Source organism: Glossina fuscipes, unplaced genomic scaffold, assembly GCF_014805625.2.
Source record: "Glossina fuscipes isolate IAEA_lab_2018 unplaced genomic scaffold, Yale_Gfus_2 0, whole genome shotgun sequence".
Taxonomy (NCBI): domain Eukaryota; kingdom Metazoa; phylum Arthropoda; class Insecta; order Diptera; family Glossinidae; genus Glossina; species Glossina fuscipes.
The window spans coordinates 30,522,268-30,534,680 of NW_023998414.1; the positions used below are offsets into that span (position 1 = coordinate 30,522,268).

At 35.0% G+C, this 12,413-nt stretch overlaps 1 protein-coding gene across 5 annotated transcripts in view; it reads left to right on the forward strand.

Annotated features, from left to right (window-relative positions):
* Positions 1 to 12,202, forward strand: part of LOC119639688 (SH3 and F-BAR domain-containing protein DDB_G0274695) — a 61,401-nt gene extending 49,199 nt beyond the window's left edge. For 2 of the 5 annotated variants that reach the window (XM_038037269.1, XM_038037260.1), the window contains exons 2-7: positions 7,558 to 9,325; positions 9,530 to 9,615; positions 9,699 to 9,924; positions 9,986 to 10,735; positions 10,815 to 10,925; positions 10,990 to 12,202. In XM_038037269.1, the coding sequence (XP_037893197.1) occupies positions 7,589 to 9,325; positions 9,530 to 9,615; positions 9,699 to 9,924; positions 9,986 to 10,735; positions 10,815 to 10,925; positions 10,990 to 11,745 (3,666 nt within the window). In that variant the 5' untranslated portion in view covers positions 7,558 to 7,588 and the 3' untranslated portion in view covers positions 11,746 to 12,202. Of the gene's footprint in view, positions 1 to 1,562; positions 2,288 to 7,557; positions 9,326 to 9,529; positions 9,616 to 9,698; positions 9,925 to 9,985; positions 10,736 to 10,814; positions 10,926 to 10,989 lie in introns of those variants that run through there. The other 3 variants (XM_038037251.1, XM_038037278.1, XM_038037287.1) reach the window with 3 other exon arrangements.
* The last annotated feature ends 211 nt before the right edge of the window (positions 12,203 to 12,413 follow it).

Sequence of the window (12,413 nt, forward strand, 5' to 3'; positions counted from 1 at the left end):
CAAATATTTCGCCATTAAAATAAATTTTACAGAGTTATCCGCCTAAGTGGCCGAATAGACAGAGTCTCGACTAACAATTCAAATGGTCGTGGGCTCAAATCTCAAGTGCGATGAAGCTTTCAATAAAGCGGATCTAGCACATCTAGTCTTAGATATGCTAAATGCTTGCATAGGCCTGGAATTTTAAGAAAGTCTTAGATTTTATTCTTTGGCCAGAGTTGATTATTAAAGTATGTTGTTCTTTCGTAAGTTTCTTTTTCCGACTTGCTTTCCAAGACCTTGCAAAAATGCCAAAATTTACCTTAAGAGAAGTGTTCTTAATTTGAGCATTTAACACAGAGCTATATGGGTCTGCGTTTTTCTCATGTCGTCTGTTCGCATCAACATTAAGTACATTTCTACCAATAGTTTGCACTAATTGAACGTTTTAAGAGAAATCATCAAATCATTTGTCGCATACATTACACTTCATAATCCGTACATGATGATCTAGCTGCACAAATGAAGAGAGTAAAGAGAACGCTCCAAGAGTGTTGTGTGCCGATGACATGAATTTGTCGATTCTATGCTGTGGTTAGGAATTGAAAAATCTTACGATTACGTTACGGTTTAACTTGTCGCTGAAAATTAAAGTTGCGTGTCGCAAATTTATGGGCTGGAGAAAGAGAAGTAATGAGCAAATAATCTCAAAGCAAAACTGTTCCCATCGATAAAGTTACTTTTTGGGTGACTTCTTTATTACGCCCGCCCCCACCCCCAGTTCAATAATTTTCATTGAAAGTTTCATTGCCCTTGCATCAAGTGAACTATTTCGAGCGCAATCGGTGTCCATGGCATCAGTAAATGTTTTTTTTCTTTTTTTTTTCTGATGAAAACAAAATGTTCATGTTTGCTGATCAACGGATTTTTGGAGCACATTTAAAAAAGTGAAAGTTATCGTCATGTGATCTCAATGAAAGACTGAGACGTGCCACGCACTCGACGTGGGAAAGCTTCAATGAGGCGTGCCCGCCCTACGTAGATTATCAAAACGAAACAACCTTCTCGATGTCCAAATTTAATCGCAAAACGAACATAGTTTTCTTATTCCTTTTTTTTTTTTTTCTTTCTGCTTGCAGATTGACAGCATTGCGAAAAGACAGCGAGACAAACGGAGAAGTTTCGCAATAGTGGTAGTAGCGCAATAGAAGAGTGCGCTTTGAAAATAATTAACCTCAAATGAAGCATAAGTAATAATAATTTTGCAAATTGTAGAACGGAAAATAAAGTTGAAAAAAAAAAAAAAAACTCTAGCAACAATTGCGAAAAGGAACAAATTGAGACATTCTTTACGTTTCCCTTTTCCCCAATTTCTCAAACTCAGAGCAATAGAAATATAACGAAAAAAAAACAAAAAAAAAAAACCAGTTCAATGCATCATCATTCGCATCATAAAAGATTAAAATGCCTTTACACTACCACGGCAACCGCAAATAGTTCAACAACAACAACAACAACAACAGCAACAGCAACAATGACAACCACAACCGCAACATCAACGACCACCGAACGTAACGGTAATAGCCTAAAGTACCATCTAATGACAATTCTCTACTGTCTCGCAATTGAAGTTTTTACCTGTTGTTTGTTGTTCTTTCAACACATCAAAAAATTGCGAACCGAATTGTAGAGACGGTTTAGTTTTTTTTTTTTTTTTTTTTTTTGCTGTTTTACTGAAAATGAATAAATAAATCAAACACAAATGAACTCGAATAGACGGCAATGGCAACGTACCAACCAACCAACTAACTAACCAACAAATTGTACGTAAAATGAAAAGCAAAAAAAAAAAAAAAAAAAAACAAAAAACAAAAAAAGTGCAAAGAATCTCAATGTAAATCTTTCATTCAAATCCGCTTAACTGCATTGACCTCTACGCCGTGGATGGCATACTATGTCTTCTATGGCGGTCTATACATATGAGGCTTCTTCTGCAACATAGTTGAATGCATTCTTTCCTTTCCCCCATCTCTCTCTTTCGCTCTTCATATTTCTCTCGTCGACATACGATGGCTGACATGTAGTGTAGCGAATGAAAATAAAAGCAATTTTCCAACTTATCTGACGTTGTTCGACTTCCTTTTATTCGACGCTATATTGCTGGGGAGACGTGCGTTACTATTTCATAATCGATTTATTTCTTCTTAAAATACGATACGTCACATCAAAGACATGTCCCGCGATTCTTCTTCTAATGCATTACGTATCAATCGGTCTACTTTCAAGTCTCTTCTATACGCTATCTAAGGTGGGTTTTATTGTTCTTTGCTATCCATTGTGCAAAGCTAACAGTTTTAAATAAATTTTACAATATTTTTTTTTCTAATTATTTATTTGCAATTGCATGTCTTATAATAATATGTTGTTGGCTCGTTTCGTTTCTTTCATTTGTTCGCTTGTTGTTCTTGTTGTTGTTGTTGTTCTTGTTGCTGTTACTGTTGCTGTCGTTTGAAAATCTCATTTTGCGTACACATTCTCATATTCGTTTTTTTTTTTTTTTTTTTTTTAATATTTCATTCGTATATTATTCGCATTAGAAAAAGACCTCATTAGCACTTTTTCTATTACTTAGATCTTGCTCTGGTTTCAAAGAAAACTTAAGTCACCTATTGCGGTCAACAGCAGTTTATGTGTTAATGTCGCAGTTTCAATTAAATGAATAGAGAGCGAATAGGTTGCGCTTTCTACGTTTGTTTTTGTCAAAAAAAAAAAAAACTTCCACATGGCATAAGTAGTTAGCAATAAATTCTTTAACTTAAGTGAAAAGCAAGGCGTTTTTATTATATTGAATCTCCTACACAGTAAAACCTTTAATAAAGAGATCATTATCGAGGCTATTAACAAGAACGAATATATTCCCAATGATTAATTAAGAACGGCATCGATGAGTCTCTATGTTTTGCTCTCATTATATGTTATAGGAAATGTTTGTCAAATATGTTATTAACAAATAAATAAATAAACAATAACTCATTCAGCTATCATATCATGTCGATATAGAGTTTAAAAGGTATATGCGTGTGTGTGTGTGTGTGTAGGATTAAAAGATTTTTATTTATTACAATGCAGTCTTGTTGATGCGAACCATGATAACAGTTTTCTTTGATATATCAAAGTTACCATAAAACTAAACTGTCTTTCTTAGGCCAAATCCGTACTAGTTTGTAACTTAACATGGCCCGCGTTTACAGGCTAATTTCTCAACATTTCATTCTACAAATGCCGAGAAAACTAAGCCATGTGATGCTAAGCGGTACCAATATGACAGTTGCCTAAGCAATTTCTGATCCATTCGAGTTATTTTTTCCCCGTGAAACATTTGCTTTAAAAATTGAACAATCGTCGGATCGAAATTTCACCGGAATTTTTATGACACTCGGTCCCCTATTGAAAATGATTCGAATCAGACCACACTTATTGATCACTCTCCATCACTCGCCTTATTTTAATAAGTCGTTATAAAAAAAAATATATACAATTTTTCGAATTTCTTGACAAAAATCGTTGAGCAATAGTATCTCAGCGTTTTATATTGGTGTGAAAACTTTGAATCGGATAGGGTTTTTTCAATCTTTTCTACGCAAACTGAATCTTTTTGTATGTTAAAAAAACATGATTTTCAATACATCTTGATGGAAATTCGATCGTATTCGGTCAATTTGACATAAAAACTAACTTTACCGACTTCGAATCACGTAGGACTATATTTTGGATATTAGGATTTTAATGAAAAATATGACTTTATATGCTAAAAATGTTTAATTTTTATTATTATATAATGAAAACTCGTCTTTAATTAATTAACTATAGGAGATTTGGGAGGCGTAGGTCTATTTTTTTATATTTCTCGTGAAAGCAAACCTTTTTGGACGGAACCAACTGAAAAATAATAAAATCTTTGATAAGGAAATTAAGTTTGGTACTTCTAGACCACGTCGACATTTGAGTATCCTACAATATGAGGGCTGCCACGAATATTATGCATTTACATAAAAATAATGTATAATTTTTAATCGATTATTAATTAAGCGAAGTAAATGGTTTCGCGCATCTAATGGTCGGCCTTGCCCGACTATAGCATTTTTGTTTGTTTTGAATGTTAGTTTGATTTGTCCGACTTCCCACGACAATTCACTAGGGAGCTTTATCTTTCAAGAGCTGAATTTCAGGTCTGTGATGGTTCTTGGTAGACCTAAGACCAACACTGAAGGATAGTGAAGAGGCGATTATACTCATTTTGTTTTTTCTCATAACGTATGTAAAATCCAAACGTATGCATATTCTTGATCAGCGTGAAATTTTCAATTGATTAAGTCATGTCTGTCCGTCTGTGCATCTGTATTTCTTTGTGTCTTGGCACTCTCCTGGTCGCAAAAATTAATATATCAAGTATATTTAATTATAAATAATTATATTTTATTTTTTTCACTTTTTTAAGGTTTTCTGTTAAATTACTTACAAGGCAAACAAGACAAGATGTTTAAAAGTATTTTGTACATTCCTCAAATGAACATATATTATCTGCCTGAAAATGGGTTAATACTTGCGAGATGGTTGTCAAAGAAAAAAACCTTGGAAATTAGAATAAATTAAAAGTTAAGTGTGTTAGTTCGAAATCGTCTATTTGCATTTGTACATAACCTACAAACTATTGCTTTCATTGCAACTTATGGATAGTAAGTAAAATAAATTATGAAAAATATTTTACTATATAGAAAATGTTGTTGTATTGGGCGATACAGATTGTAATAGGGGTGGGTATGTGAGATTCGACCCCCGCTGAGCGTAACTTTCTGAATTGTTTATGTTCGCCACTAACTGTGCCCACTTTTCACTTTGATGAAAATGATGCAAGTTTTTTTTAGTCCAAATTGTTACTGCATAAATAAAGTGTTGCACGATAGTGAAAGCTTAGTCGTGGTAGCTGAATCTTTACATTCACAGGAAAAAGTTGATCATATGGAAATCATTTCTGCAGGAAAATTTTTTTTATTTTTTTTAACTTAATAAATAATTCCAAAAATAAAATTCTATACTGTTGTAAGCAATGTTCACACAACCCAAAGACAAAAAAAAAACATATTATTATTATTAATAATTTCGCCAGAAAAATAAATAAAGCACTAGCATCCAAGACTATCGGCTTTTATTAAAAACTCTACCGCACTTGAGATTCGAACCCACGACCATTGAGTTGCTAGTCGAGATTCATCGCCTTCGGCTATTCAGGCGAAAAAAAAAAAAACATAATAAGGGAGCATTGCATATAAATACTTGGAGACATCAAATAATCCGTCGGGGTACATAAGACCGAGTTGAGTAAATTTATCGTTAAGGAATAAACAAAAGTGACGTAAACACTAAGTCTAAATGACGATACCGTAGCGTATTGTCGTAATAGACTTTATAGAGAATTAAAAATGTTTTTATATTTTAAACCACTTATGCCGGACACGTATTAATACATGTTGGGGCACAATATCAAGTACCTTTAAGCGTGTCTGTCGCCTGTCGATCCGTCTGTCTGTCTAATACATGTGTCCATGAATTCTCTTCTTCGACGTATAGAGATATTTCCACGAAATTTGGTACATTGACGTGTTTTCGCCCAATGATAATAGTTATTGAAAATAGATTAGATCGGGTCATTTCAACGACCGCCTACCTTTTAAAGCCCTATTTTGCAAAAGACTTTATTATACACAAAAAGTGTTTTCTTCCATTTTCACTATTTTTCGATAGAAAGCCGCGAAAAGTAATATATTTGCGTACTAAATGAGTACAAAAAATTTCGGATAGCATAGGACCATTTTTGGAACACGTTGACATCCAAAAACGTTGCTGCAACGATGATTAGTTGCTAATACTATGTGATGAAAATTAATACAAAATAGTAGTTTAACATGTAAACGTACCGTGCCAAATTTGGACAACGTCGTCCTACTGATCCGGCCATTGCCCGCATAAGGGATTTTATGTAAGTTAAGTTTTTGTATGACAAGAAAATGTAGGAAAATGAAAATACCAATGTACAGGTCAGGTCGACTTTAATATCGGCTGTAAGAGTTTACTTTATTTTCATTTGCTTTTCCGGAAGCACCGATAGGTAATAATTTTTCGGTTGCACATAGATGGTCGCGGGCTTGTTTAGTATGCCTTCTAAGAGAAGTTTCGTAAACGATTGATTTCACATGGATTAGTTTTTGAACTTTTGTAACTCGTTTTTGTTGTTATTACTGTTGTCGTTGTTGTTGGCGCTGTAAATAAAGCAATCAGTTATTAATATTATGATTACAATTTATTTGGAGCAAAGATAGAAATTTTGAGACAAAAAGTAGAATAAGCACTACAAAGGAACACTATCACCTCTTGTTTTTTGTTTTAAAGATAGTCTAGATGGTTAGTCTAGTCGCTCTAATAAAGCGAAAAATAATCTTATTGATATTAAGTTATCCAGACAAGTAGGGATAGACGCCTCTAACATGAATCTTTGAATAGTGGAAAGGTTTTCGCATTTACAAAGTAATATCTTCAATCCGAAGTTTTTGTCACCAAGTTGAATCAGAAGATGTCTTAAGAGTTCATCGCTGTGTTGCAATAGTGCAAGTACCGTGCCTGACGAATTCTTGCAAATGTTTTCATCTTGATTTTGTCGACATTGATTGAAACGAAATTGGGAATAACATGCGAGCGGTGTGGACTGTCGACCGGCCTCTGCAATGACATTATTGACGACTGCCATTTGAAAATCATACGTGCTGATCGCCTGGTGATGAACCGGTTCCAGACTATTTACATATCAATTGCCGTTGTTGCCATACATTGTCAATTCATAGTCGATTTTATTGAAAACAAGCATTGGGTTACAGTAAGCAACGGTGTTTACACGAATGTAACTTTTTCGAGCAATGTAACGTTCGAAGAGTTCACTCTAGTTTGACTGGAAAAGATGAGTCCCGGAATGTTGAATAGTCGCACATATTTACCAAGTGAATTATATGTGTGTCCAGTCTCTGCATCGCATAGGCGTTTTCTACAAATCTACGACTCTTCGATTTTTGTACTGATATTTTTGCACCCGTGGACTTTGCCGAATGTGAAATATTGTTGCCATTTGCATAGATGGATAAAATTGGTTGTTCGAATACGGAATGAAGCATGCTTCATTGAAAGCAATTTGAAAAGTGTGACAGGCAGAGGATATGGTAGGGTGAAGGTGATTATTAATTCTAAGTCTATTTTTGAAAAAAGTTGATCCAATACTCCATAATATCGAAAGCCTTAAGATAATGTTTAAACCTATTTCGTTAAAGGCTTTTACGATACCTGTTGAAAGAATTGTCACAGAATTGTTTTCACAAATTGCTTTCATTATGAGATAATCATGCATTTATTTAGCTTAAATCCTCCTTAACCCTGTTACTTTGTAATTAGATTTTTAGCTTCAAGAAACCAAGATAATCTAGAAGCCATAGTTTTTTTTCTAATATTTTAAATTAATATGAATTGAAATTGTAGCTGCCGTTAACGTCAAGAAATAGACAACATTATGAATCGTTTACGTTCGCAAAAATTCAAATTGAGCAGCAGTTTCAGCACAGACTGCAATATCGGAAACAATAACAATAATAATAATAATAATAATAATAATCCAACTAATGGTAACAACAGTCTTTTAAATAAGCTGAGTAAACGTTATTCGACACTTAGCAATAAAATACGCAGACGTTCACCGAAAGGACGCACCTCGAAATCGCCGCCAAGACCTTTATCGGGCAGTTACGATATGAACGGCGCTAATTCCGAAGATCACCGCTTGGAAATCGGTGCACCAATTCTAATATCTTCGACTACTTTAGATACGGATCGTTTTGACGTTAGCGAGGAACGTCTAAAAATGATTGGTGGTGGCGTAGCCGATACCAGTACATTGATGAAATTGAAACCGTTGATTGATTCTGAAAAATTGCCCTCATCATCGGGTAGCGAAAATGAGGTGTATGTTGACGCTCTTAGCAGCACTCCCTTAACTGAAGAATTAGAAAATGGGACCGATCAAACAGAAAATGAAAACAGCGAACAAACCTACGTAACACCGAAAAAAATCGAGAGCAATTACGAAGGGCAATCGCCTGAATCGCATTGTTCTCAAAATAGCCTTCTACCGCAGGAAAACAGTAGCGTCCTGATGCTTGGCAATCGCAATCATTCTCTGCCTGAATTGAAGCAAGAAAATGTCTTAGGATCAGTGCAGAACATACATCGTTCAGAACTTAAAGTTTTTCTCAAGAAAGCCAACTCAATGAATCTGAAGGAAGTTAAAGAAATCAGCGACGAAGCATTTAATGATTTTGATGAGAATTTGCCCAAACTTCCTGAGTTGTATGGTATTGGTAATATGATCACCGATAACGATGATCACGATGCGGATAAAGAAAATTCTTCGCCTTCAATGGTTGCGTCCGCAAAAAGTAAAAGTGAACCTAATACGCCAATGTATCCCCAACAGAAAAGGAGCGGTTTTTTAAATCAACAAACAAAATATCAAAGCGCCGATAATTTAAATCAGCGCAGAAATAAACGGCGCAGTGTTATGTTCAGTAGCAGTACATCGGTTAATCAGTCCCGCAACATTATGAATGGCTCTAAAAATAGTGTATTGTCACAAATTAGTAATTTTGACGACTACGACTTGAAATCGGTTAGTTGTCACAGTCTTAACGCCCAGTCTCTGTTTGTGTCTATAGATGAGCTCAATGAGATAACGCGACAAATCAATGAAACTGAGGACTTTAATCAGGCCATTGACTTGGAATACTGCCTACATCGCGATCAACTAAAGCCGAACGAAAGACGTATAACGTTATTGAAGAACAAGAACTCGACGCTAGTTACTTTGAACCATAATAAAGAAAAATTAAAAAAGAGTTGGTCCGATGTCAAGCATTGGATTGGCGAAGAAGGTGCTAGACTACGTGACGCAGTTCAAAGGCAACCCTTAGTGCAAAGAGTAGGATCCTCAAAATTAAATCTAACTCATCTGGAGACACGGAATTCACCTTCTTTTAATGGTAGCACGATTTTACGACTCCGTAATGCTTCTCAAGAAAGAGTATTAGAAAGCAGCGAACAACAAGCAATAGCGCAAACAAGTTTAAAATTAAGTAGCGGGGAAGTGAAGAGTAACAATCACAGTTGTGATAATATTGCCGATGAAAATAATGAATTGAACAATTCGCCGACAGGTGATCCAATATCACCCAATTTAAAAAAATTTAGACACGAGGTAAGCAGCCTAGAAGGGAAATAAGAAAACAATTATGCCACATAAAGTTAGATAAAGTTTTAAATGTGTCAAAGTTCTAATTAACAGCGTGGTCTATACATATTTTATTGGTAACATTGAATAAATTACGATATAATTAGTTCGCTTTATTTCAACCTTTTTCTTATTATTATTCATTTTGTTGCTTTTGTTTTCAATTTTTAGGGGCAAAACGGCTTTGAAGAACTGCGCCGTTACATTAAACAAGGTGGAGATTTTGGTAAAGAGCTTGTCCTTATTCTGCAAGAAAGGTAAGTGCTTCGTTTTTTTGGAAACCTTACGATATACGAAAATTATGACCGACCTAACTCTCTACAACTACTTAACTCCCTAGAATCGATTCGGAGCTTTTGTATTCGAAATCACTTTCAAAAATGGCTAACAAATTGAATAAAGCCTGCCGTGAGCTGCCGGGCAGTGTCGCTGAAGCTTGGCGAGGTGTGGCTACCGAAATGGAAAGTCGCAGCGACATTCACCGTCAATTGTCGGTTTCTTTAAATGACGAAATAGTTAAGCCTTTAAAAGCTATTGTTGAAAGTCATCACAAGTCACGCAAATCGGTAATAATATCTTTAATATTTTCTCAAATCGTTGTACATTCTCATTATCTTACTGCGATAGGTCGAAAGTACTGTAGACAAAGCTGCTCGCGTTTTAGCAGAATGGCGTGTTAGTGAAGCTAAAGCTAAAAAGGCATCCCATGCCGCGGCACGTGAAAATGAAAAACTCCAAGATGCCATGTTGGATGTACGAATACAAAAGTCGCCATCGATAGCTCTATTGCATCAGGGTGCGAATAAAGCTGCTGCTGAGAAAGAAATTAAATCGGCTGAAAAGGATTGCGCCAAATTGGATCAGAAGCGGAAAAAAGCCGAAGAAGCCGTCAAGCGTGCCGATGTTGAATATTATACGATGTGCGTTAGAGCGGAACGTGCACGAGTCGATTGGGAAATGGCTGTATTGCGTGGCTCTACTCTTTTGCAGACTATCGAAAATCAGCGGCTTATAAATATGAAAAATTTTATATCGAATTATACACGCCTTACTGCCAATATGAATCCAGTTCTCGACGGTCTACTGCAGAGACTTGAACCGCAGACGGAGTCATGCAATGTTATGAAAGATATGCAAATAATTAAGAATATACGACGCAATGCTGAGGGTCCCAGCGAACAACTGCTGCCAGATTTCTATTGCGAACATACTACCTTGGCCATGAATCGAGAGAGACGTAAACATGCTTTAGTTAAACTTTTGCAATTGGTTAAGACCGACTTGGAAAGAGAACGTCGCTCTCGTAACGGCCTTAAAAATTTATCACAGTCCCTGACCAATCAAGAGAATCAAAATATCACAGACAAATTATATCACGTAAGTCGGAAAATCGAAAGTAATTAGATATTTGAAGGAGATTCCATTTTTCATATGTATTCATGTAATATTTTAATAGATACGTTCAATGCTTACATATTTGGAAGGGGCACGTTTCAAGTTGCATTCGGCATTATTGGAATTAGATCATAAACCCAGATCTTCTCATCCATTAGCACAACATATACAGGTTAAAATCGTTACTACTTATAGGCTTTTCTTAGAATTATTATTAAAATTTTATACTTAAACAGATAACACGCGATCGTACCGGCCTACAACAAAGTGTTCTCAAGGTACCGCTATGGTTAAAAAATAATGATAGAATCAACACATCAGCTGGCAGCACTACGGGCGATGACAGTGGAGATTATGACTGTGTATCACAGGCCAATACTACAATATCTAGTTCGAATATTAGTTGCATGGATAATTCCAGTAATTCAGTTCACTCGGATAACAATGCTCTTAAATCGTACAATCGTAGTAAAAGTAATATTGAAACTTTTAGTACACAAACTCAAATTTGCATGAACGGTTTGCCAGAAAAAATTAAAACTTTGGAATCAACAAACGATTACACCGACGCTTGTAGTGATCGAGGCCAAGCGGATGGTGGCTCGAATCAACAGGATTCTGATTTTGATGAATTCAGTTCACAAGAGGACGATGATGAGCAAACGACAACTAATTGCTCGGGCGGTGGTCGCCGCGACCATAAAACGATTATCACAAAGAGTACAACGTTATCGAATCTCCAAAGTTCGGAGGCAAATAATCATTATCAGAATACGGTCGACACACAGGAGAAACAAAACATTCAGATACCGATAGTCTTAGGTAGATGTAAGGCTCTGTATAGTTACAGTCCTAAGTTATATGATGAACTGGAGTTGAATCCTGGCGACATTATTGAAATTCACGCTAAACAAGAAGATGGCTGGTGGTTGGGAGCGTTACGCAATCAAATTGGCATTTTCCCGGCAACCTATGTCGAGGAAATTGTTTGAAATTTAAATATTTTACCACAAATTTTTCTTTGCGGCAGCTCACATGATGACTATCGTATGCTTACTGGATGTATATTGAAAAATTGTAAAAATCCAATAATCGAGAATAATATGAAAATTATGTTAAGTGGAACACTCGAAAAGTTAATCAGTAGAAATTTCACTGGGAAGATATATTATCTTTAACGAATAATGTTTTTAGTTTCATTCTCACCAATCTTACTTAAAAGCTTTACTTTTTCTTTATCTCTATTTTCGCAAATCTTAATATCTCCTTTAAATATTTGTTGTTGTTATTACTTAGAATTATAATTAGGTTTTCGTAAGTATTTAATTTAATCGAGAAATTTAACGTTAAAAGAGATTTTTTCTTTTTCCGATCTACACGAAGCATGAAAAGTCGTAAAAGACAAAAGTATAGTTTAAAATCAAAAAAAAAAACAAAAATGTCAATCAATAAATGAAAATATAATCTTGCATTAAATCGAAAATTACTTTGAAACAAAGTTTTTAATAAAAGTTTTTAATTTATTTATAAGGTATCTCCATACAAGAAAAATGATTAAGATTTTATGTATATACTAAATTTAAGGAAAAAGTTTTAAAAACAATTAACTAAATAAATGTCGTATATATATATATATATATATATATATATGTATATACGT